The sequence below is a fragment of the Micromys minutus genome (assembly GCF_963924665.1).
Source record: "Micromys minutus genome assembly, chromosome: 11".
NCBI lineage: Eukaryota > Metazoa > Chordata > Mammalia > Rodentia > Muridae > Micromys > Micromys minutus.
In genome coordinates this window covers 2753050-2776905 of record NC_137980.1, presented here as the reverse complement: position 1 = coordinate 2776905, position 23856 = coordinate 2753050, and the positions used below count along the sequence as shown (strand labels likewise).

Genomic DNA, 23856 nt, shown 5'->3' with positions numbered 1-23856 from the left:
AACATGAAAGAACCATGACTCATATAACACACATACATTTTTGCTGAATGGTAAACTTTATGATGCCAGTAAAGAAATGCCAACGTAACAAGAAGCTTGACCTCAGGAGCTTTTCATCTTCCCTCTGTTATGTTACAAGGAACTTGTCATGTAACCTTCTCTCGGTGAGGGGAGCAGCCCACGGAAAAGTCAGACTCAAAACTACAGAAAATTGGAGATGTGGCCTTGAAGTTGTGAATCAGCAAATATACTGACATATCTGCAGGCTGAGTATCTGACTCATCTGAAGTTTATCAATTTCTGCAATGAGTATGAACTAAAGGCAGGATCCTTTTCTCATTCACTGTGAGATCTCTGGCACAGAATACAAAGAGAAGACATGTTTATCATTTATTCATTTGTTTTTGTGTTGTTAGGAAAAGCAATGTTAATAAAGGAACCTGTGCAGCACCAATGCTGAAGACTTCCAGTCTGTCCTGGATTGGATGACAGCCGCTAAAAGCCAGCTCATGATGCAAAGAATGCCACTAGAAAATAGCTGCACTGATTTCTACTCTTTCCACATATATATGTGTGCTTCCCCTACCCCATAATCACAAAGCCACCAGCGTCTGCTAAGGTATCACAAAGAGAGACAAAAGAGAGACAGAGAAATTATACATTCAGATCTGCATAGAAAAATGCCTCACTTGCAGAGAGAAAAGATTCATTAGTTGTTTAAAAACAATAGTTGAATAGAAACATTTCAGTGAATTGGAAATGAAAAACTGATGAGTTCAAATGAATTTGAACTAAGCTTTATTATATTACACGAGTTAAAACAGAGTGGCTAAAACATTAAATTTTAAAATGGGGCTACATTAGTTTGATGAGATTTAAAATTAATGTGGGTGTTCTCAGGTAAGACTCTATGCTCACTCTTTCCTTTGCCAGTGTCCATATCTCCTGGTTTTTGCATATGGCGTGCGTGTGGGACAGGGGGGGGGGGCTACAAAGTGGAACTGAGCTGAGAGACCTAAGAAGATCTTGGTGTTTCTTTAAATGTTTGATGCAGCATGAGAATAGTCTGGTCAGAGGAAATGAGAAGGAAGATGGTGGGCACAGCAGAGGTCAGAGGCAGCAGCAGATGGAAATGCTCAAGATAGTGGTACTGCATGAGCTGTGGAGTGTGAATGCAGGACTTGTACTAAGTGATTAGATGGTAATGAAAGAACCAGGCCATGCTCATCCCGAGGAATCACAGAGAATGGATAAGCAGCACAGGTCCCAGGTATTCAGCATCTGAATGAGAGAGAAGAGAAGTTAAACCCAAGGGGAAGCTTTCTATAGTTAGTATCCTCAAGATGAAAAAGATGCTTTAAGTGGAAATGTAGATGCATTTGGATTTTGATTTGTATGAGGATTTTTATTCTTCAGTTTTATTTAAATCTCTCTTATTCTGAGAAGGCAATTATAACTACTAGGATCCACTGGTGTTGAGAATTTGGAAATGGTGGAAGATTTGGTAATAAGTACCCTTGTAGGATGGGGCTTATCTTTTGGGGGAGGTCTTGTCTATGTATGTTGAGACACACCATTTCTTTCTCACTTGGACTTTTCAGAAGCATTTGCTGCTTTAAACAGTTAGCTGCTGTTTGATGTAGTTGCTTTCCAGCTAGGAGAAACAGCATAGTGACACAGCTTAATTTGTATGTATATGCCAAGCAATGTGTTAATGCCTACATGAGCCAACCACACTGTTCTGAGGATAATAAGCTCAGAGAAAAAATAAGGGTTTGTGAGGGTGAACATCATTAACTTAATGTCATACTGTTGGTCAATTATTTCACTGGGAAGGTAATCACTCCATTTTTATAAATGTACCTCTTAGAAAGTACTTCATGATTCATGTAGTAAAGGATTTGTTCAAGAGTGTCCAAAATGGGGAACTAGAAGGATGGCTCACTGCTTAAAAAGCACTTGGTTCCCAGGATGCACATGGAGGTTCACAGACATGTATATTTCCATGTTCTAGGGTATCCAATACTTTCTTCTGGCCTTTGAGGGGACCAGCCATGCACATGGTGAACATACATGTATGTGCATGTAGGTAAATACTCACGTGCTTAATATGAAATAAACGAATCTCCAAACAGTGCATGAGGTGAAAGCACAAGTGAGACAATCTGGGAAGCAGTGGACAGGAGGACATGGTGGGGGTCAATAGATGTGAACAGGGCAGACTGTGTGAATCTGTTCAAGTCAACGATATAGGTTTTTTTATTTGTCTGTTTTGTGTGTGTGCAAATGGTGTGCCAGTAAAACTAGAGTCTAAGAGAAGCCCTAGTCTTCAGTAGTGTCATCAATGTGGCAATCTTTTAAAAATGCAAGTCAATTATCAGCTGTAGCCAAGAATGATGCTAAGCCCAAACAGAGAAAAGCAGGGTAGCCTGGGTTGTGCTGGTCTTTATCGGTCCCACGCAAGGCAACTGGTAAGTCAGGCGCTTTCCCTTAGAAAGGCAGATATTGGCCACAGTATCCAATAACGTTCAATGAGCAGCAACCACAGGAGAAAAGTTATAAACACTACTCACAGAAAAGTCTTCTAGATCTCAAAAGCAAAGTTAGCATTGTATAAAACTCTAGCAATATACAGCTTTGGGGGAGGGAAGTGGGGGACCCTCTAGAATGTACCAGAGACCTGGGAGGTGAGAGACTCTCAGGACTCAAAGGGAGGGACCTTAGATGAAATGCCCAACAGTGAGGAGAGGGAACTTGTAGAGTCCACGTCCAGGAGAAAGATAGGCATCAAGTGGAGGGATGAGGGTTGCTAACCCACAGTCAAAAATTCTGACTTAGAATTGTTTCTGTCTAAAAGAACTGAAGGGAAAAAAATGTAGAGACTGAGGGAAAGGAGGGCCAGTGACTGGCCCAACTTGGGATCCATCTTAAGGGGAGGCTTTAAGTCCTGACACTATTACTGATGCTTTGATGTCCTTGTAGAGGTCCAACAAGCAGCTGAGACAGAAGCAGATACTAATACCTAACCAATGGACTGAAGTTGGGGACCCTTGGGAAAAGCTGGAAGAAGTTGAGGAGGAGGAAGACCTCATAGAAAGACCAGAAGTCTCTATGAACCCAGACCCCTGAGATCTCTCAGACCCTGAGCTACCACCCAGGCAGCGCACACCAGCTGATCCAAGGCCCCTGACACATATACAGCAGAGGACTGCCTGGTCTGGACTCAGTGAGAGAAGATGCACCTGACCCTTGAGAGACCTGAGGACCCAGGGAATGGGGAGGCCTGAGGGTGTGGAGGTGTGGGGACATCCTTTTGGGGAGGAGGAATGGGATGAGGAACTGTCAGAGAACAGAACTAGAGGAGGATAATGACTGGACTGTAAGAAAAGATTAAAGATAATGAAAGGAAGATTTCTTGCATCTTACAGTAAGTTGGCATGACAGTACAAGAGATAAGTTTAAGTACTCAACTGCATCCAAGAAAATGAGATGGTCACCTTTAATGTTGCTGCTGCTGTGCTGTTGCTCTTCTATTATTATTGTTGTTGTTGTTATTGATACAGAATCTATTTATATAGCCCTGACTGTCTTAGAACTCATTATATAGACCATGCTGGCCTCAACTCACAAAAATCTACCTCCTGCCTGTACCTCTTGAATACTGGGATGAAAGACACTACCTGACTTTTTACAAATTATTTTTAACTCTGCTTTTATACACTTGGTGAATATAAATAGGTACCCATGTCACAGATATGAAACAAGCACAGTTAGAGACCATATAGAGATTTAGAGTACTCAGAAGAAAGCATTTCATTTTATTTTGTAAACTTGAGCATTCATAAGACATCCTATGATAGAAAACAGTATTAAGAGTAAAGTCTCAGCTTTGTGAAAAGTAGATGGAATAGTTAGTACTTTCAAAAATAAACTCTAATTTAGGTAGCATAAAATGTAATAATGACCACAGAATTCAAGAGGTAGAAAGAATTTACCTAAATCTGTACTAAAACTTTTTAACACCAAGTTGATAGCTTTAGTCAAAACACATTCCTAGTTCTAGCACTTGGAAAGCTGAGGCTGTAGGGTTATGAGTTCAAAACCAACCTGGATTATGCAGGACTCTATTAAATTAAGTACACAATATCACACCAAACAGTCAAAAGTTGCACATATATTATTATGAACAGAAACCCATGAAAATGAAAATAAAAAGGCATACTGTCAGCTTATCAATCTGAAACCTCTTCCTGAGTCACCTCACTTATATTTGAGTCAAAAAGAAGCCACCAAGCCAGCCTCTTTTGTGTCATGTCTAAATCAAAGTGTCTACAGTGCATTGTTTGAGCTCCCAGAAACCTGCTTTGCATACAGTCTTTGCATACAGAAATATAAACAGATGAAAACAACGTCTTTCAAGTGACTCTGAACTCTGGGAAACAATTCCATCAAGCCAACTGGGATTAAGAAACTAAAAGCAAGGTTTCTACCATCTATTGAGTCTCAGGATTTATTTAAATGTAAACTTTACACTTTTGCACATTTAGTTATATATCCACTTGGTGAAAAGTGCAAAGGGACGCAGAACATGTGCACGGCACTGACATGTTACCTTAGCAGCTATGATACCAGAGGCAAGTTTGTTAACTGGTTAATTTCCAGCTAGACCTTTATGCTTCACTTGTGTGGCATTTTCTGTAATAATTTAAATTCAATAAGACACTAATCTGTTATGATTGTCAAAAATGTAGATGAAATGCAATGAAACCAACAAGCCTAAGTTTGTTATAAGGATGATTTTGAAAGGAAGACAAAGTATTAAGAGAAATCAACTAGCTTTCAGGTACTGAAGGAGTGAATAGGCAGATAAGCAATGGGCAGCAAAAAGGAATAAAAGAGACAGCGTCAGTGTTGAATTTAAAACGAGACTTCGTGGCTGGAGAAATAAGGTAGAATACTTTAGAACAGTCAAATAAAGAGCTGAAAAATTGTCCTGCAAAAATGATGATCAGGGTGGAACCAGAATTAGGACACAGGCAATCTAGAATGATGACGGAGCAGAAAGGCAATGCCAGAGGCTTCTGAATTTTTTAAAAGCAAAAGAAGTGGGTATTTGTTCTAAAACTATGGTCCTTGCTAGACAAATAACCCAAACTGAAAACCCAGGAGACCATTTCTTTGATTGACTATGGAAACAATCATGTAAAGCTGAGCTTACCAGGAATGCTTCCTGTAACAGTGTAGGAAAAAGTGTTGACTTTTCTTTTCCTATAAAATTTGATCAAAATGTTTGAAAGCTTCCTTATTTAAAAATGAATAGATGGGTGGGAAGGCAGGACTTGCTGGTTACTGCATGGTAATTTAAAATGGGAAGGTCGAAAGCCAGAGCTTATTACCCTGAGAGAAAGTGTGCTCTAAGTAGTCTGAGTGGTGCGTACAAGTTCTTGTCACATGGTTTAACATGGGCTCAGGCATACTTTTCCAACTTTTTCATGGACACCTTTCAGCTTTTCCCTTACTGTGCTGACTTCCACTGTGTTGGCCATCCACTGTTATAAAGGAGACAGTACTGTTTGTGACCCGAAAACATAAGTGTAACCAATCCTGCGAAAAGAGGTCAATATTGGTTGTTTTTTTAATGGCATTCACTTTGTTTTTTGAGCCAGGGTTTCTCCTAGAGCCTAGTTTACAATAGGACTAGGTTGGCTGGCAAGCAAGCTCAAGAGATCTGTTTGTCCCCATGACCCCATTGCTAGGATTACAGACATACTACGATGCCCAGCTTCTGTGAGGATACTGGAGATCTACACACAGGGCACTTGCTTGTCCAACAGCCACTTTACCAACTGAGCTACTTCTAAGCCCAAGACAGTGAAATTATACAAACCCACTAGATTCAGTTACTATTATGCCATATGGTTCCCCAAACTTCTGTAAACTAGCCTCTGTCTGCTTTCCCTACTCCCCAGCACAACATGTCAAAGAGCTGGAGGGAGATGTGTACAGCCAAAGGAGATATTAGCAGATACTTTGGACAGAAATGCTAGTGCAAAGTGTCAAAGACTCTTTCAACATCAATTTTCACACATACAAACTTGAGTCTCTGATCAAATGATCTCTCAAAGTTTATAAATAGAAGCAATTTCCTTTTGGAAATATTTTAATGTGTTAAACTGTTAAAATAAAAACTAAAAAATTAGATTCCCTCTTTCAACATGTTGATAACCAACTTTGAATATATTGAGATTTTTATAAGTAGAAAATATTTGCATCTTATCTAGTAACTAATGTTCACTTGGGATTTTCATTTTAGCATCGAGGATTACTGACTTTAGATGCTCTGAATCACTCTTAAGAAGTGATGCTGTCCCTCTGGAAGAGCGTATTTTAAGAGTATTTTCCCCTGTGGACAAATCACTGCTGACTGGCGATGTGTCTCTCACCAGGCAGTGAAGCAGGGAAGAAACAGATTCAGTACTGTGGAAAACACAGGCTACACACGTCGGTTGATGTTAAGGTAATACATGATTGGACAGTGGAGAGGTAGGCAGAGAAAAGGCGAGGAAAACAGAGGAGGAGGCAGGGAGAGGGGAGATTCCAGGAGGAGCGAAGATGGAGGCAGATGTTTAGGTTTCTCTTAGCACATCTCTTCATAAATAAGGTTGTTATGAATGTTTTATTAGGGATGAAATTGTACAAGATCATTTGATTTATTTAGGTTAGCAAATTATATTATACTTACTGAATCAGAGTAGTTTGGTGTGTTCTTTGATGTGACTACTTAATTGAGTTCAAAGGGTGTAGTGGTGGAGCGTATTAAGCCCGCCACAGAGTTGGGATGTGTGTGTCTACGGCTTGGCAACAACACGCCAAGGGGAAGTGGGTAAAAACAACATGCTGGGGCGGTTGTATCCACCCAGGACAGAAGCAGCAGGAGTGGTGGAGTGAACTGCATCTGAGTTCTTAGAGGAGGAATAGAGCACCAAGATATGGCTCTGCAGGAGCTGGCAAAGCGTGGGATAAAAGGTTAACCATCTTTCTAATATTTACCGCAGCACACAGGTGGAGAGAACTGAAAGTGTAGGCAGAAGAAGAAAGATATGTAGTTAGGGGAAGAGGTTCTAAGACCTGGTAGAACCAAAAATTTCTAGGTGGGTAGACTAAAAGCCAGGGCCAGTTTAATCTTTCTAACAATCATAACTAAATTTAAAGAGTAAATAAAAATTCATATTATCATATTATCAGCTATTTATCCAAAAGTACCCTAAAGATAATTGTTTGGGTGTTTTAAATAATTAATTTACATCCCAAATGCTACAGGCTCTCCTCCTGGTACCCCTTGCAGAGTTCTTCCCTCCACTCTACTTCCACTTCATATCTGAGAGGGTAACTCCTCCCCCTGGCACCTTCCCAGGCTAGTGCATCAAGTCTCCAGAAGATAATGAGGAGATTTTAGTTAAATGAAAGTTGCTTGTCCTTCAGTAGATGAATGTATACAAAAATTGTGGTACATTTACACAATGGAGTACTACTCAGCCATCAGAAACAATGACTTAACCAAATTTTTAAGAAAATGGTTGCATCTAGAGAATATCATCCTGAGTGAGATAACCCAGTCACAAAAGAACAGATATAATATGCAGTCAGTGATAATGGGATACTAACCCCAGAAAGCTCTGAACACCCCAGAAACAATTCACAGATTGTGTGAAGTTCAAGAAAAGGGAAAAAAAATAAAAAGAAAAAACCATTATAGTTAATCCTTACACACCAAGAAAACTTTGACTAATTCTGGGTTACATCCTGTTTTACATGTACTTTATGCTCATTTTAACTAGTAAGATCTTAATGCACACTATCAAACCTTAAAAAAAAAAGCCAAGCACTGACAAAAATGTATTTGTATACTTTTATGCAAAAATGCTTAAAATTTGTACATTTATCTTTGTTTTTTAAAATAAAGTTGTTCAAAAAAAAAGTTGCTAACTTTACTAAATGCCATTCTGTGAAGGAAGGCTTTCTTACAAATTATCTTAGAAAGTTGTAAACAACAACAACAACAAATGTGGTACCTATTTAAAATTATTTTTAAAAAGTGATATTTCTGAAGTAAGACTGCTTATATCCACTGTGATCAAAATTAGAGGATACAAAATCTGATCTAAAAAGATGCTGGTAATATTTGGATAGGTCTTTTAAGCTGTTCTTTTGGTGATTTTCACAGTTTCGGATTCTAGGTATTTCTAATAAATGAGCCACTGAAAACAGAATTCTTGAGGGTCAACTTGTAGAGTATTCCTGTCTTACATTCACTAATAATTATAAGTTAGCCTGAAACAGTGAATAAGTAATGGATGAGTAAAAGCCACAGGGCCAGTCACACAGCAATGAACAACTGCCTGAAATGCTATTAGCGAATAAAAACCTCACTTAGCAGATTAGAATCTTTGAGTGGAAGGAGGAATACTAAAATGTCTTAGCAGTGCACATAGTGAAAACTGATACACTATCACAATGTTTTGAATTTTAAGACGTTTATAAGACACAGTATAGATTTTCAATTACCCAATTAATTAGAGATGCGTCTAAAAACATAAGAGATGACTTAATGAAACATTTTGCATGATACCAGAGGCAATTCCTGTTGATTTTTCATGCTATCTTTAGAAAGGAAGTGATTATTTATTAACAAAAAAGAGATGATCTTTGGAGTGTCATCTGCTCAAGAGGTGTTTTCATCAATAAAGCGAAGATAATAATTACAAATATTCAGTTCAAACATTTAATATGGTCCATTTTGGGTTATGGTAGCAGGTTGTCTCCAATTTAAATTTACCTAGTAATTGCTGACATTCCATTTTGTGTGCATGTGGCTTGGCAGTTAAGTGCAACATTTATCAATGGTCCCCTTCTACTTATAGAATGGCTCATCTCAATGCAGCTCAGTTTCTTCTTCAATTCTTAGAGCACAAGATAGCCATGTGGTATTTTCCCTTCCTCCCCTTTACACTGCATGATCAGCCTCAGTCAGGTATTCTGAATAGACAGAAAGGATAGAGAAAATCCTATGCAAATTGTTACAGGGTTGAGGAACAGGTGGACACAGGTTCTTGGAGGACCTGCTGACAGGACTTAGAAACTAGCTTAAGGTCTTCCTGACGAGTACACAGGGAGCAGTGTCATAAGTAGACAAGATTCTCTCCCAATTGCGTGCTACAACATGTTCACAAGCATGCTGAGGGCCTGATTCTTCACCTTCAGGCTACACTGAAGGTGCTTGAACTAGCTGGATCTTCTGTTCTCAGACTGTCACTGGCTCTGTGACCAGAAAGTAAGCTGCTTCAAGAACAGCAGGGCAAGCTTCACAGCTCTACGGTAACTGTGCTCTACGACTGTACTGAATTTTAAAAAAATGGTAAAGAATGTCTTAGGGAAAAGTTCATATTTTCAAGGACTCAAAAGAAAAGGCAATGGAGAGAATACTTGTCATCTCTGAGCCTTAACAACTGGAAAAGGATGCCCGAGTCCGAAAGCACCCCTGAAGCAGTGGGAGGAAGGCTGGACTAGGAGGGATGCCCTAAGAATGTCAGCCACCTTCTCAGCGAGGCTGTTCTGCCTGCCCATTAAATAGCCATTCTCTTTCTTCTACACGCACACAGTTCAGGCTTTCTCTTCCTGTTCTGTATTTTCTCCTACCTCCCAAAGAAGGCTTATCTCTCTTTTTCAGTTTCCACCTTACATAATAGAATGGAAATTCTGTGTGGAGCCTTTATAGTTCCAATGGCACAGAATCCTCAGCACCAGAGGCAGTTCAGGATGTGTGGTATATCCCAGCTGAGTGAACACACACAGGCTGCATGAGTGGTCAACATTACCAGCATTTAACCAATTACAGCCCTGGGTGGACAAAGAGTATCCTGTCAGTACTGTGCCAGTAAGAGCACACTGTGCCAGACTCAGAAGTCGGAAGACTGCAACACTTGATAATATAGTCTGTTTGCAAACATGTAGAGCTTCCTGCCCTATTACCTTGAGAGAATGCTTTCCCATACACAGGAAGAGTTATATTTGCTATTTTATTATTTTGAAACATACAACATACAACATCCAATAGAGTATCACATTTCAACTTTACCTCTATGTGACATCTTTTCCAGGTTTATTGTATCCAGATTTCTATGTCCACAGAAAATTTGTATCCAACTATTCCTTTCCCTTTTAGTTTCCATATAATACTTTGTGAGTCTACCAATTCAGAAGAACACAGGAAAATATCAACAAATAAAGCATTTCTATAAATAGAAGTACTGGCAGAGAAATGGAAGCAGAATATTTCATTAAATACCTTTCATTCCTATAGGATGAAATCATAGGTTTGAAAACTGGCTGCAGAGATAAGCCTGTGCCACACCTCTCCATACCCAAATTCAGCCTGGAGAGAGCTGTTCTCTCAGGTGTGCTGACACACCCAAGGCCACAGGTGAGACCACTACCATTGCTCCAATTGGCAGCCCAAGATCTTCAAGGAGTCCACAGGGCACAGGAACCACAGAGCAGCTAGAGGCAGGATGCTTCCAGTTCCCCTTTACAACCTAGAGATAAGCCTGTGCTACAGGTCTCTGTAACAAAATTCACCCGGAGAAAGCTGGTCTCCCAGGAGTGTTGACACACCTTAGATCACAGATTTACAGGCTCACAGAAGGGACAAGCTCCAGTTGGAGGCAGTAAGACCAACTAACACCAGAGATAATCAGATAGCAGGAGGCAAGCTCAAGAACCTAAGTAACAGAAACCAAGGCTACTTACCATCATCAGAACCCAGTTCTTCCAACACCGTGATCCCTAGATGCCCAGCACAGCAGAAAAGCAAGACTCTGAGTTAAAAATCACATGTCATGATGATGATAAAGGACATTAAGAAGGACATGAATAACTCTCTTAAAGAAAAACAGGAGAACACAACAAACAGGTGAATTCCCCAATAAAAAAGCATAGACTAACAGCCTGGATACATAAACAGGACCCAGCATTTTATTTTGCTGCATGCAGGACAAAGACAGACACTACCTCAAAAAAAAAAAAAAAAAAAAAAACCTAGAAAAATATTTTTCAAGCAAATGGTCCCAAGAGACAAGGTGGAGTATCCATTCTTATACTGACTAAAATCAACTTTTGATCAAAAGTATTAAAAAAGAAAATACCAATACTCTTCAAACTATTCCTCAAAATAGAAACAGAAGGAACAGTATCCAATTCATTGTATAAAGCCACAATTACCCTCATACCTATGCCACACAAAGCCCCCAAAAAGAAGGAACTTCAGATCAATTTCCCTTATGAATCTTGATGCAAAAATACTAATAAAATTCTTGCAAACCAAATTCAAGAATACATCAAAAAGATCATTCACCATGCTCAAGTAGGCTTTATCTCAGGAATGTAGGGATGCTTCTACTATATAAGGAAATCCATCAAAACAATCAACTATATAAACAAACTCAAGGGACAAAGAAAAGCCATAAGACCATCTCATTAGATGCTGATAAAGTATTTGACAAAATTCAACATGCCTTCATGATAAAAGTCTTAGAGATATCAAAAATTCAAGGCCCATATCTAAACATAGTAAAAGCAATATACAGCAAACCAGTAGCCAACATCAAAATAAATGATGAGAAACTTGAAACAATCACACCAAAATCAGGGAGTAGACAAGGCTGCCCTCTCTTCCCTTATCTACTTACTATCGGACTGGAAGTCCTGGCCAGAGCAATTAGACAACAAAAGTAAGTCAAAGGGATACAAATTGGAAAAAAAAGTTTAAATATCAATATTTGCAGATGATATTATAGTATACTTAAATGGCCCCAAAAATTCTACCAGAGAACTCCTACAGCTGATAAACAAGTTCAGCAAAGTGGCTGGATACAAAATCAACTCAAATAAGTAGCCTTCCTATACTCAAAGGATAAACAGGCTAAGAACAAAATTACAAAAACAACACCCTTCACAATAGTCAAAAACTACAAAATAACTTGGTGTGACTCTAATCAAGCAAGCGAAAGATCTGTATGACAAGAACTTCAAATCTCTGAAAAAGAAACTGAAGACCTCAGAAGATGGAAAGATCTTCTATTCTCATGGATTGGCAGGATTAATATAGTAAAAATGGCCATCTTTTTTTTTCCTTTTCTTTCATTGGATATTAGCTTTATTTACATTTTAGATGTTATCTCCTTTACTAGTTTCCCTTCTGGATATCCCATATCCCTTCCTCCTCTCCTGTTTCTATAAGAATGCTCCCCACCTACCCACCTTCCTCAACACTGGGCACCAAACATTCAGATAACCAAAGGCTTCTTCTTCTACTGATGCCAAATAATGCCATCCACTGCTACATATGTGGCTGGAGACACGGGTCCCTCCACATGTACTCTTTTATTGGTGGTTTAGTCCCTGGGAGCTCAGGATGAGGAAGGACGTATGGTTGGTTAATATTGTTGTTCTTCTTATAGGTTTGAAAACCCTTTTAGCTCTTTCATTACCAAAAGCAATCTACAAATTCAATGCAATCCCCTTCAAAATTCCAACTCGATTTCTCACAGAGATAAAAAGAACAATTCCCAAAGTCATTGGAACAACTAAAAAATCAGTATAGCAAAAACTATTCTTAACAATAAGAGGACTTCTGGCAGGATTACCATTTAAACTGTATCATAGGGCAATGATGATGAAAACCACATGGTATTGTTACAGAGACAGGCAACAAATTGATCCATTTTTTTCTCAAGTCCAAATAGATCAAGAACCACCACATAAAACAAGGTACACTGAAACTAATAGAAGAGAAAGTGGGGAAGAGCTTAGAACACAAAAGCACAGGGGACATTTTTATGAACAGAACACCAATGGCTTATGCTCTAAGGTCAAGAATTGACAAATTCTCAACTGAGGATTATCTAATGACCATGAGGCACATAAAGAAATCTTCAATATCATTAGTCAGCAGATAAATGCAAGTCTAAACAACCCTGAAATTCCACTTCACATCAGTCAGATTGGCTGAGATCAAAAATTCAGGTGACTGATGCTGGCAAGGATGTGGTGAAAGAGGAACACTCCTCCATTATTGGTGAGATTGCAAGCTGGTATAGCCACTTGGGAAATTAAATCTGGTGGTTCCTCAGAAAATCAGACATAGTACTACCTGAGGACCCAGCTATACTACTCCTGGACATACACCCAGAAGATACTCCAACATAGAGCAAGGACACATGCTCCACTATGTTTATAGCAGCCTTATTTATAATAGCCAGAAGCTGGAAAGAACTCAGATGTCTCTCAACAGGGGAACAGATAAAGAAAACGTGTTACATTTTTACAATGGAGTACTACTCAGATATTAAAAACAATGACATTATATGAAATACTTATGCAAATAGTTGGAACTAGAGAATATCATCCTGAGTGATGTAGCCCAGTCAGAAAAGAACACACATAGTATGCAGTCACTGATAAGCGGATATTATGCAAAAATCTCTGAATACCCATGATACAACTCACAGATCATATGAAGCTCAAGAAGAAAGAAGACCGAAGTGTGGATGCTTCAGTCCTTTAACAAAATATTCACAGGAGGTAGAGGGTGGAAGGGACTTGGGGGAGGAGAGGTGTGGGAGGGGGAAAAGGGGGGAAGGATCAGATATGGGAAGAGACTGGGATGTACAGAAAGGATCAGGTAACTGAACAGAGGAACTGGGGGTAGCCACCAGAAACTCCCAGGTAACAGAAAAGCAAGAGGCTCCTAGGACTCAAAGGGAATGAGCTTAGCTTAAATGCCCAACAAAGGGGAGGGAAAACCTGTAGACCTTATTCAGAGATTAGGCAAATTCCCTCCCCCCATTGAAGTATGGGACCTCCCATTCATCTTCAAATTTTTAATCCAGAAAATGTTCCTGTCTAAAGAAATACAGGGACAAAGTACAGGGCAGAGACTGAAGGAAAGGCCACCCAGAGACTGTCCCACCTGGGGATCCATCCCATACACAGACACCAAACGAAACACTATTATGGATGCCAAGAAGTACATGCTGACAGGAGCTTGATATAGCTGTCTCCTGAGAGGCTCTGCCAGAGCCTGACAAATACAGATGTGGATGCTTGTAGCCAACCATTGGACTGACCAGACCCCTCACGCTCCCAGGAACTAAACCATCAACCAAAGAGTACACATGGAGGGACCCATGGCTCCAGCTGCATATGTAGCAGAGGATGGCATTGTCTGGCATCAATGGGAGGAGAGGCCCTTGGTGTTAGAAGGCTCATTGTCTCATTGTACGGGAATGCCAGGGGAGTGAGGTGGGAGTGGGTGAGTGGGTGGTGGACCACCCACATAGAAACAGGGGGAGGGTGGACCGAAAGAAGGTTTTCGAAGGGGAAACCATGAAAGGCAATAACATTTGAAAGGTAAATAAATAAAATATTCAACATAAACCAAACCAAAACAAAAAACTAAAGGAACTCTTTCAAATTAAAAAAAAAAGCTTAGAAAGAATACATTGCTCTTCATTATATTTTAATAATTTTATTTCTACTGAATTAAAATGACTTCCTTAGGGTCTATAGAACTCTATAGTGCTTACATTATTGCCGGGGAAGCGGAGGCCATGACTGATTTGAGTAGTGTGAAACACTTAAAAGAGTAAGAAAGAGATAATCTAACACAGAGCTAAGACTTCTTAACTGCCCACTAGGTTATTTCTACTGGAGCTCACTACTACTTCTCCCTTCCCACATAAATCTGGCATCATCCAGAAGTGTGGTCATCTGTGGTCATCTCGGTCTGTCCCTCCACACTCACATTCCCTTTGTTAGTGTCACAACTTCCATCACTAACCCCAAGTGCCTGCCTTTTCATCAGGCTGGCCAATACAGGTGCTTTGGACTGAATTAAGGTCCTCTGCTAGAACAGCACATGTTCTTTACTTTTGAGATATATATGGAGTATGTTAGAATGTCTTGACATATGTATATTTTATTTAAACATGTTCACAACTGGTTTGATCATTTCTTCTGTCCTCCTCCAAACTATCTCCCATGTCTCATGTTTCCTGTATGCATTTACTGAGTACTTTTTGCTAACAAGTCAAATACTGAGGTAAATAATTGATTTTGGAGGAAAACCTATTTTTTTGTTAGTACATATGAATGAGAGGTTAGGAACGCCAGCCTTAACACGATTTTGATACCATATGATAACGGCTGATGACAGCTGCTAAGGAAGAACACATCTGATAGCAATAGGATAGGAGATTTCCTCCCTCCGTCCGTCTGTCCCTCCCTCCCTTCCTTCTTTCCCCTCTCCCTCTTTATTTCCAGCTTGCTTGTTTTAACTCCAAGGGAGAATACATAAGGCAGGCTCTGCTAACTCCTCTGTTTTCAGGTCCCACACAGTACCCAGAACCTGGGCATATATAAAATCCCTCCACTCCCACCCCTGAGCCAGCTTGTTGCTATGATCTATCATACAGTAGGCTGTCTATCCTACTGAAGAGCTTGCTTTGCAGCCCCACATGGCCTTAAACTCATGATTTTCCTATTGCTGCATTTAGCAAGAAGTGGACTCAGCCTCAAAAGAAGTCACCACAGAGTAGCAAGAACTTCTCTAAGTGGGTCGGGGAAATGGCCAGAAAACAGGTGAACACTGACTTCTAGTCTAACTGGGGAGTGGGAGTGGGGAGTGGAGCAAGGGCAGAAAAAAATGATCTTCAATGATTACTTAAATGCCTTTTTAGAATGAGTTCCCTTGCAGGTCTACAATATTAGAATGTGAGCCTCTAAGTAAGTGCATTGTGGTGTTGCTACACAGAGTACAGTGACTCAGAGTCAAAGTTTCATTCTGCAGCATAAACTACCACATTCTGGGTAATAAATCATTTATCATGTCAGTTCTGTGGGTCAGATATCCTTGCATGGCTTAGCTGAGTGATCTTGGTGGAATCTCTCACAAAGCTATAGTCAATCTGGGGTTGCAGTTGACTTAACTTGCAGAGAGGCCCCTTTCAAGGTCATTCATGTGGCGGTTGGACTTCAAGTCCTCACTGGCTTTCATCCAGAGACCCAGCTCCTCACCATGCCAGTGTCTCCAGAGCAGCCTGTAGCACAGCTGCGGGTTTTCATCACAAGGACCAGTGGTGGACAAGGTGCAGCCTGAGGTCTGCCAGCACTCCATGGCCTTACCATGTTCCCTACTGTCGCTCAGCAGCAAGCTTGATGAAACAGTGGATATGCTTTTTGAAAATGCAGTCATGATGCCTGCTGGGCGACAGCACCTGGTGGAGCTGAAACAGTATGTCCTCCAGCCAGTGTTTAGTAGACAGAGAGCTATTTACTTTTGATCTATGGATGAGGGATAGAAGAGGGACTAACCTCTGTTACCCCCACTCTACTAATGAAACTGCTGCTTCCCACTCCTCTGGTGGTGACTCCAGGCTCTTTTTGTCTAAGGCCTTGGATCCACAAGAAGGAGTATTTTATTGGTACTATAATAAGGATGCCATAAAAATGAAAATTGAGACCACCATCTCTCCACTTTGATTTCCTGATGTTTCTGAAGCAACAGGAAACGGTTGTTGTTACTCTACTATGTGGATGACAGATCCTTATTTCCATGTGAAAATTGGGTTGCTCCTATGGTAGGTAAAGAAGATCTGTGTGGTGGTCTGAATGAGCATGGTACCCACAGGCTCATATATCTAAATCGTGGTTTTCCAGGTGGTGGAACTCTTTGGGAAGGATTAGGAGGTGTGGTTTTGTTGGAGAATGTGTGTCACTGTAGGTGAGCTTTAAGGTTTCAAAAGACTGGCACCTTTTCCCTCTTTCTATCTCTTTCTGCATCCTAGCTTCTGGCTTGAGTATCAAGATGTAAGATCCAAGCTGTTCCTGCCACAATGCCTCTGCTCCACCATCATGGACTCTAACCCTCTGTAACTGAAAACTCTAAATAAACAATTTCTTGTGTAAGTGGCATTGGTCATGGATTTTCATGAGAGCAATAGACAAATAAATTAGACAATCATCAATCCTGAAATTCTCTAGAATGTTAGTACTTCCTGCAATTATATTCAATAGATTACAAAACTCTTATCTAGGCAGGAGACCTTCCAGGAACAAAGGGTACACCATTTAACTAGTTGAAGAGTACTAAGCAGAAAGCGTACGGGTACTGAACACATAGAAGGTGGCAGCTGTAAACATCAGCTATAATTACATGAACCGTTTCAAAGACATAGGAAGCTGGTAATATTTCTTTATTTTGATATGGACACATATCACATGCAGACATATATCGATATGTAGGATCCAGGCTGGCCTGGAACTCACTTTCTTACTTAAGAACTCATCTAGATGTGCTTGAATTTGTAATCCTCCTCTTTAAGTCAAGGATTAGGGATACAGATGTGAGCCTTCTACTAGGTTAAACTACATATTAAGGAGATGAAAATGAGTGTAAAACTGTAAATTTGTCTAGGTTGAATATTTTACAAGATTCTTTTTTCCTGTGGGTCTTATTAAGAAGGAATATTATTATTATACAAGGGAGTTTGTGCATATGAGTGTTTGTACTTGTGTGTGTGTGTGTGTGTGTGTGTGTGTGTGTGTGTGCATGTGTGTATGTGTGTGTTTGTGTTTGGGGGTAGGGAGATTCATGGACCCATACACTGCAGAGCAATAGCCATTCCTAGCATACAGCATCTGGACACATCTTGTAGCTAGGAGATTTTGTTCTTTCTTGCCCTAGTTTTTCCTTTAGCATCTCCAACCATGGTAGCAAGTATGTGTACACTTAAGTCCATAACAAGGGACATGAAATTCTACAGGACATGTGTACCACAGACAGCACAGGCAATATGCAGTGAGATGGGTCCATCTTTGTGGAAGATGAGTGTCCCTCTTATGAGTTCTGACCCATTATTTTTCTTTTCCACTTTATATAAAACTTCCATAAGTGTCTGTTCTGGATTCTAAGGTCCCAGCATCAAATGCAGATTATTGTCCTTCAATAGCCTGTTTAACTAGCTCTAATCAAATATCAGTAAAGAAATTGTTAGCTATAATGTTTAAATAATCTGTCTTAATTCTTTTTGTATCTGAGACTTTTGGATTCATCTGCTCACTACAACTGATGTATAACCTCAAGTCAACATTTATGCTACCTTTGTTGTCATCACACACAGAGCTACAAATGTTTGTATCACCATTCATATGTTTCAACAAGACCCTGCTCCAAGTTCCTGTTTCAGCTTTAATGCTGTAAACATGTAACTTTTCATGTTTAGTATCATGATTTTCATTTTTATGTTTTGATTTCACATTTTAAATGATACCCCAAATATGGTGTTGTGGGACTGTCAAATTATGTCATCCAAGACAGCTATGAACATACTATGAAGAAATGTATGTATAAGCCATGTGCAGGGATGAATTATGGTGATGTTGGGCATGGATTTGACCAATATGTGTGATATAATGTGTATTTAAGTAGAAACCCATAAAGAGCAAGGAATTTGTTTTGATTGGTTGATAAAAAACTTGGCCAGAGGCTCTCAGGAAACTAAGTCTCCATTTTCCCATGGGCACTGAGTCAGTATTTGCTAGCCCGTGATTTTTAGCATATAGTCACCATGAGCAACAAAAGATGTTGTAAAATATAACTATACAAATGTATTGAAGCATAGATATCCCCTGGTAGTTCTATTTCTCTGATTAGACCTTGAGTGACAAACAAAAAGCTTGGTTGTAAGAGTGAAGTTTAGTTAAAGTTTATGTGTTAATGAGAGTGATATTTAGCTATCAGCAGTTTATCACCTACAACTTGAACCAGTCACCAAATGATTTCCTTCAAATGATAAACCCATTTACTTGGTGATTAGCTGTCATCTATGACTGAGACATGGAACAGTCAGTGTTCCACATTCCTGCTTATTTTGCAGCATGGATAGCCACAGCAAGTCAACTGCTGTACCGAGTTATCACTACACACTACTGCTCACTCTGGGATCATAAAGAATTATTGGGATCCGTACAAGCCAAACTAAGAAAACAATGACGAGTGTAATGTCACTTTCTACAGAGACACTCAGATACAAACTCTGAAGCAAGAAATTAACTGTCCAATCATGTCCCAGAGCCTGGCTGTATCACTGCCTCACTCCTTCCTATTCCAGGGGGCAGAATGTAAGTGCCTTTCTTGTCTCTGAATGTCTTTAGATCCTTTTTGGCTCTCTTCCTTCCAATGCTGTTTCTTCTGCCTAGGATGTCACCTTGTATAACTTCCTACAAGAAAATCCAATGGGATTCACATACAAGGTCCACTTAAATCTTCGCATGAAAATACATTTTCATATGCCTAGATCATATGCCTGCCTGACATATTATGGGATTGGTGCTCAAAGACAAACATCTTTCTGAGATTCTACATTGCTACTGAGTTCTTGGCTTTCAGCACAGTTTTATCGCCCTCAGCTCTAAGAGAGACTTTCTGTATTATCTGTGAAATGTTTCACCCAATCACATCACTGAGTCTGTTGGTTATTTTTTAAGATACTTAACTAACTTTTGCTATTGTTTTAGATTTATGGATTATATTATAACTAATTTGAGATAGAGCAATGATATATTTAGTTCTACACCTCACCGAAATGCCTATGTATGCCCCGCTTTCATCAAACAGATACCTGCAGACACTCTGGGGCAGTCAGGCAGCATGGACTCCACTGATGTGTCTAATGGCTCTGAGCTGGAGACCCAGTTGCAGCAGTTCTGAAATGTAACAGACACAGGTTGATCACGTATAATTCACAGGAAAACTACATTTTTAGGGTGAAGAGGTACATTTTTCCTATAAATCAGTAGTAATATTTATATTTTACATATTTTAAATTATTTTACTTATGTAAATAGTGATTATTAATGACTGCAGAAAAATTTACCTTTTATAAGTCAGAAAATGATCTGTCTTGATGTTAAGACACATAACCTATGAACTAGGGTATTATATATTTCTAAGAAAAGTTAGATGTAAAGGCCTCAAATCTGGCCTGTAATCCCTCTTCATTTTACTCTGACCCACTTCAGTGAATGCTATATCAACATGACATACAAATTCAACCTGGCACACTGTAGCTGTATCTGAGAACACAAAACTCCAACATTAATACTCAGTTTGCAGACGTGCAACTCAGATAAATGAAATATCATTCTTTCTTTCATACACCTAAATATATACCTAATACTCATTTAAAGATGTGACATATAGTTTGAGAAATAGTCACAGCACACACACACACACACACACACACACACACACACAGAGAGAGAGAGAGAGAGAGAGAGAGAGAGAGAGAGAGAGAGAGAGAGAGAGAGTTCCTACAGACAGACTTTATTTTAAAAGAAATTCTCCCATCAATCATGTCAGTAAAATTGGCGACTGCTATTCTGGTAAACAGTATGTCTTGTGCATTTTAGATGCTTGCTGCCCTGGCTGTGCACCATGGAATCTGTTCTCACCGAGGAAGGGTCCTTGACTGGTAGATCAAGTGTCTTATTGTATTTCCTTAATTCATTCTGTCTGGAAGAAGATGTCAGCTGTGCTGCAGTGAGGAGAGAATTTCAAAGGCCCCAGTCCCCACCAATAAAGGCCGAGGAATGGCTTTTGAATAGATTTGTCAAGGCAACCCTACTGTTCTGGGACCAGAGAGAGCAGCAGTAATATAAAGGAAGGGTTGCTGTGTGAGATTAGAAAGCGAGGCTCACAAAGCATGGCAGATTTTTGTAAGAAACAGTGGATCAATGAAGCTATTGAACTGTGTTGGAAAAAAAAACATGAAAACAAACACATCTAGTAATGTTCATAAATGCTTTAGCTCTTTTTATATTTAAAACAGATAAAATATTAGTATTTTTCATGTGTGACAAAAGCTTGATGGTTTGGAATAGATATATATTCTATAATGTGCACTCCTAATCTTAATTAGCAGCTGAATGTAAAATCAGACAATGTAAGAGGAGTAGAAATTATAAAAGAAATAGGGATTTAGGAGATACTTCATACATTTGAAATAAGTACAATTAATATTACCATTGATAGAAGACCACATCAGAGAATTCTAGATAATGCAGAAGATTAGCACACAATTAGCCAGCTTTTATATACAATGTGACACTCGGTTGTAAGAAATAAGTATTCTCCAAAGCAGTGTCAAGATATGTAAATGGATGATTTGTTTTATCATTCATCACAGCCCCTAATAAATTAAAAAATCATGACTTCTATAGGTACTAAAAATAGGCTCCCCATGATACAGGGAGATAGCTTCAATGAAGAATGACTTTCTCTTTCTCCCCTTTTCTTAAACAATTCAGTCTTTTCAATGACAGCAATTAGCACTACCAACAGACAGGCAGCGATTAGGTATATATTTTAATTATTATTCATCCTACTAGTGCCTCCAAATCTGATGAAAGTTGGCCATTACCCAGGTGATATGTCAGTCTTAATGCTGATCACCTACATCTTACACATGTAAAACTATGTCTTACAAAATTTTCTAGTATTAGTAAAAGTGATGGTACATTATAATATGTAGGCAATTAATCTTTTTTCTAACTCATCTTGACTTTTAAAAGCTGAACCAAATGAATTTTATGTCCATTTAAAAAAAAAAAACAAAGCAGATCACCTTTGGTTCAAAGACTGAAAGATAAATATAGGGAACCATTTAATGATCTGAAATTTTAGTCCTTCTTTCAGAACATGCTGAAAGCTTTGATCTCGCATGCAAAAAATCAGGGACACGTGGAGCAGCATGTAGATAACATCCCTTGCAACGCCAAGTACCTACTCAGGACTGGGAAGGACAGAAAGCGAGCCTTAGGGGTGGGCGGGGAGGGGTACGGGGCACGTGCATGCACACTCCACTGGGAAGAGTATAGAGACAGCAGGCACAAGTGAAAAATGTTTGCTCTTAACGTGACATAAAGTGGTGTAAAATTTGCAATATGTAAATAAAGACATGCAGAGGTCTCTCCTGCATTTAGTTTGTGTGAGACCTCATCTTCTCACACCTTCATCTCCCTGAGATGTGCTTCTATGGTTCATCCACCAAATATATTTGCAAATGGTTTTAATGCTTGTCTCCCCCTCTCATTTCCCAAATTGCCCCTTAATTCCAGTTCTTCACGTGGAATGGGGTAACCTGGGTGGGAATTTATTAGGAAAGCGAGATGTGTTGTTCCTCTCCTGAATCTTAGTCTAAGATGTGCAGAGCAGGCGGGAAGGCACCAGCAGTGCCCTGTTCGTCTCATTAAGCAAAGACAGGTCCTCGTCGAGAGCCAGAGTATTTGAATGGATCACTTACCTAGCATATCTCCATATCCAAAGGGGGGGGGGGATGAATGTTTACTAAAGTTAAGTGTGTCGATGTAAAAGGTTTCTTATGCTGTTATTATGATCTTGTAGTTTTGTGGTTGGGTTTTTTTTTTTTTTTTTTTTTTTTAAAACTCAGTTTTGGGACTAGTCACAGAAACAGGAAGTGCCTTAATGGTCACAGTGAAGAGTGACATGTTTCCTCTTGTGCCTAGGTTGGACAACATTTGAGTAGACATGAAATTAATTTTATTTTTATTGTACATGATTTTTACTTTATTTTCTGTGTGAGAGTGTGTGTGCCTGTGTGCTATGCAGGAAAGGCCTTTAAAGGGTTGGTTTATTCCTTCTTTTTTTAAAAATATTTTTTTGTTATTTTATTTATTTACATTTTAAGTGCTGTCCCCCTTGCTGGTTTCCCGTCCACAATACGCCATCCCATCCCCCTCCCCCTACCTCTGTGAGGTTATTCCCCCTGTTCACTTCCCTAGTATCCCCCTATACTGGGGTCTCCCCTCCCATTGATGCCAGATAAGGCCATCTTCTGCTATCTATATATAGCTGGAGCCAAGGGTCCCTCCTCCTACGATGGAATCCAGCAACTGGAGTCAGGTTGTCATGCTTGTGAAGTAAGTGCTTTCTACCTATTGAGCCATCTTATCCTGGACTACAATTTTAATGTGGGGCTGGAGAGATGGCTCAGTGGTCAGGAACACTGACTGCTTTTCCAGAGGTTCTGAGTTCAAATCCCAGCAAGCACATGGTGGCTCGCAACCATCTGTAATGAGATCTGATGCCCTCTTCTAGTGTGTCTGAAGACAGGTACAGTGTGCTTAAATATAATAAATAAATCTTAAAAAAAACCTTTAATGTATATGTACTGGCTGGTTTTGTGTCAACTTGACACAAGCTGGAGTTATCACAGAGAAGGAGCCTCAGTTGAGGAAATGCCTCCATGAGATGCAGCTGTACGGCATTTTCTCAACTAGTGATCAAGGGGGAGGGCCCAGCCCATTGTGGGTGGAGCCATCCCTGGGCTAATAGACCTGGGTTCTATAAGAAACCAGGCTGAGCCAGCCAGGAGAAGCAAGCCAGTAAGTCACATCCCTCCATGGCCTCTGCATCTGCTCCTGCTTCCTGACCTGCTTGAGTTCCAGTCCTGACTTCCTTTGGTGATGAACAGCAATGTGGAAGTGTGAGCTGAATAAACCCTTTCCTCCCCAGCTTGCTTCTTGGTTATGATGTGTGTGCAGGAATAGAAACCCTGACTAAGGCAGTATATGTCATGTGTGTACAAGTTCCCAAAGAGGCCAAAAGAAAGCACCAGATCCATATAGCTAGTTGTGAGCTTCTTAGTGATTGAGTTGTCTCTCCATTCCAAAAGAGATGAGCAAGAGAAAAGGAAGAGTAGTGAGTGTGTGTGTGTGTGA

General features: G+C 39.8%; 1 protein-coding gene across 2 annotated transcripts in view; it reads right to left on the bottom strand.

Annotated features, from left to right (window-relative positions):
- ARB2A (ARB2 cotranscriptional regulator A) overlaps nucleotides 1–23856 on the bottom strand; it is a 335574-nt gene that overhangs the window by 91951 nt on the left and 219767 nt on the right. The window contains exons 9-10 of one of the 2 annotated variants that reach the window (XM_080924717.1): nucleotides 19737–19821; nucleotides 1231–1281 (exon numbers count right to left, since the gene is read on the bottom strand). In XM_080924717.1, the coding sequence (XP_080780843.1) occupies nucleotides 1238–1281; nucleotides 19737–19821 (129 nt within the window). In that variant the 3' untranslated portion in view covers nucleotides 1231–1237. Of the gene's footprint in view, nucleotides 1–1230; nucleotides 1282–19736; nucleotides 19822–23856 lie in introns of those variants that run through there. The other variant, XM_080924716.1, reaches the window with a different exon arrangement.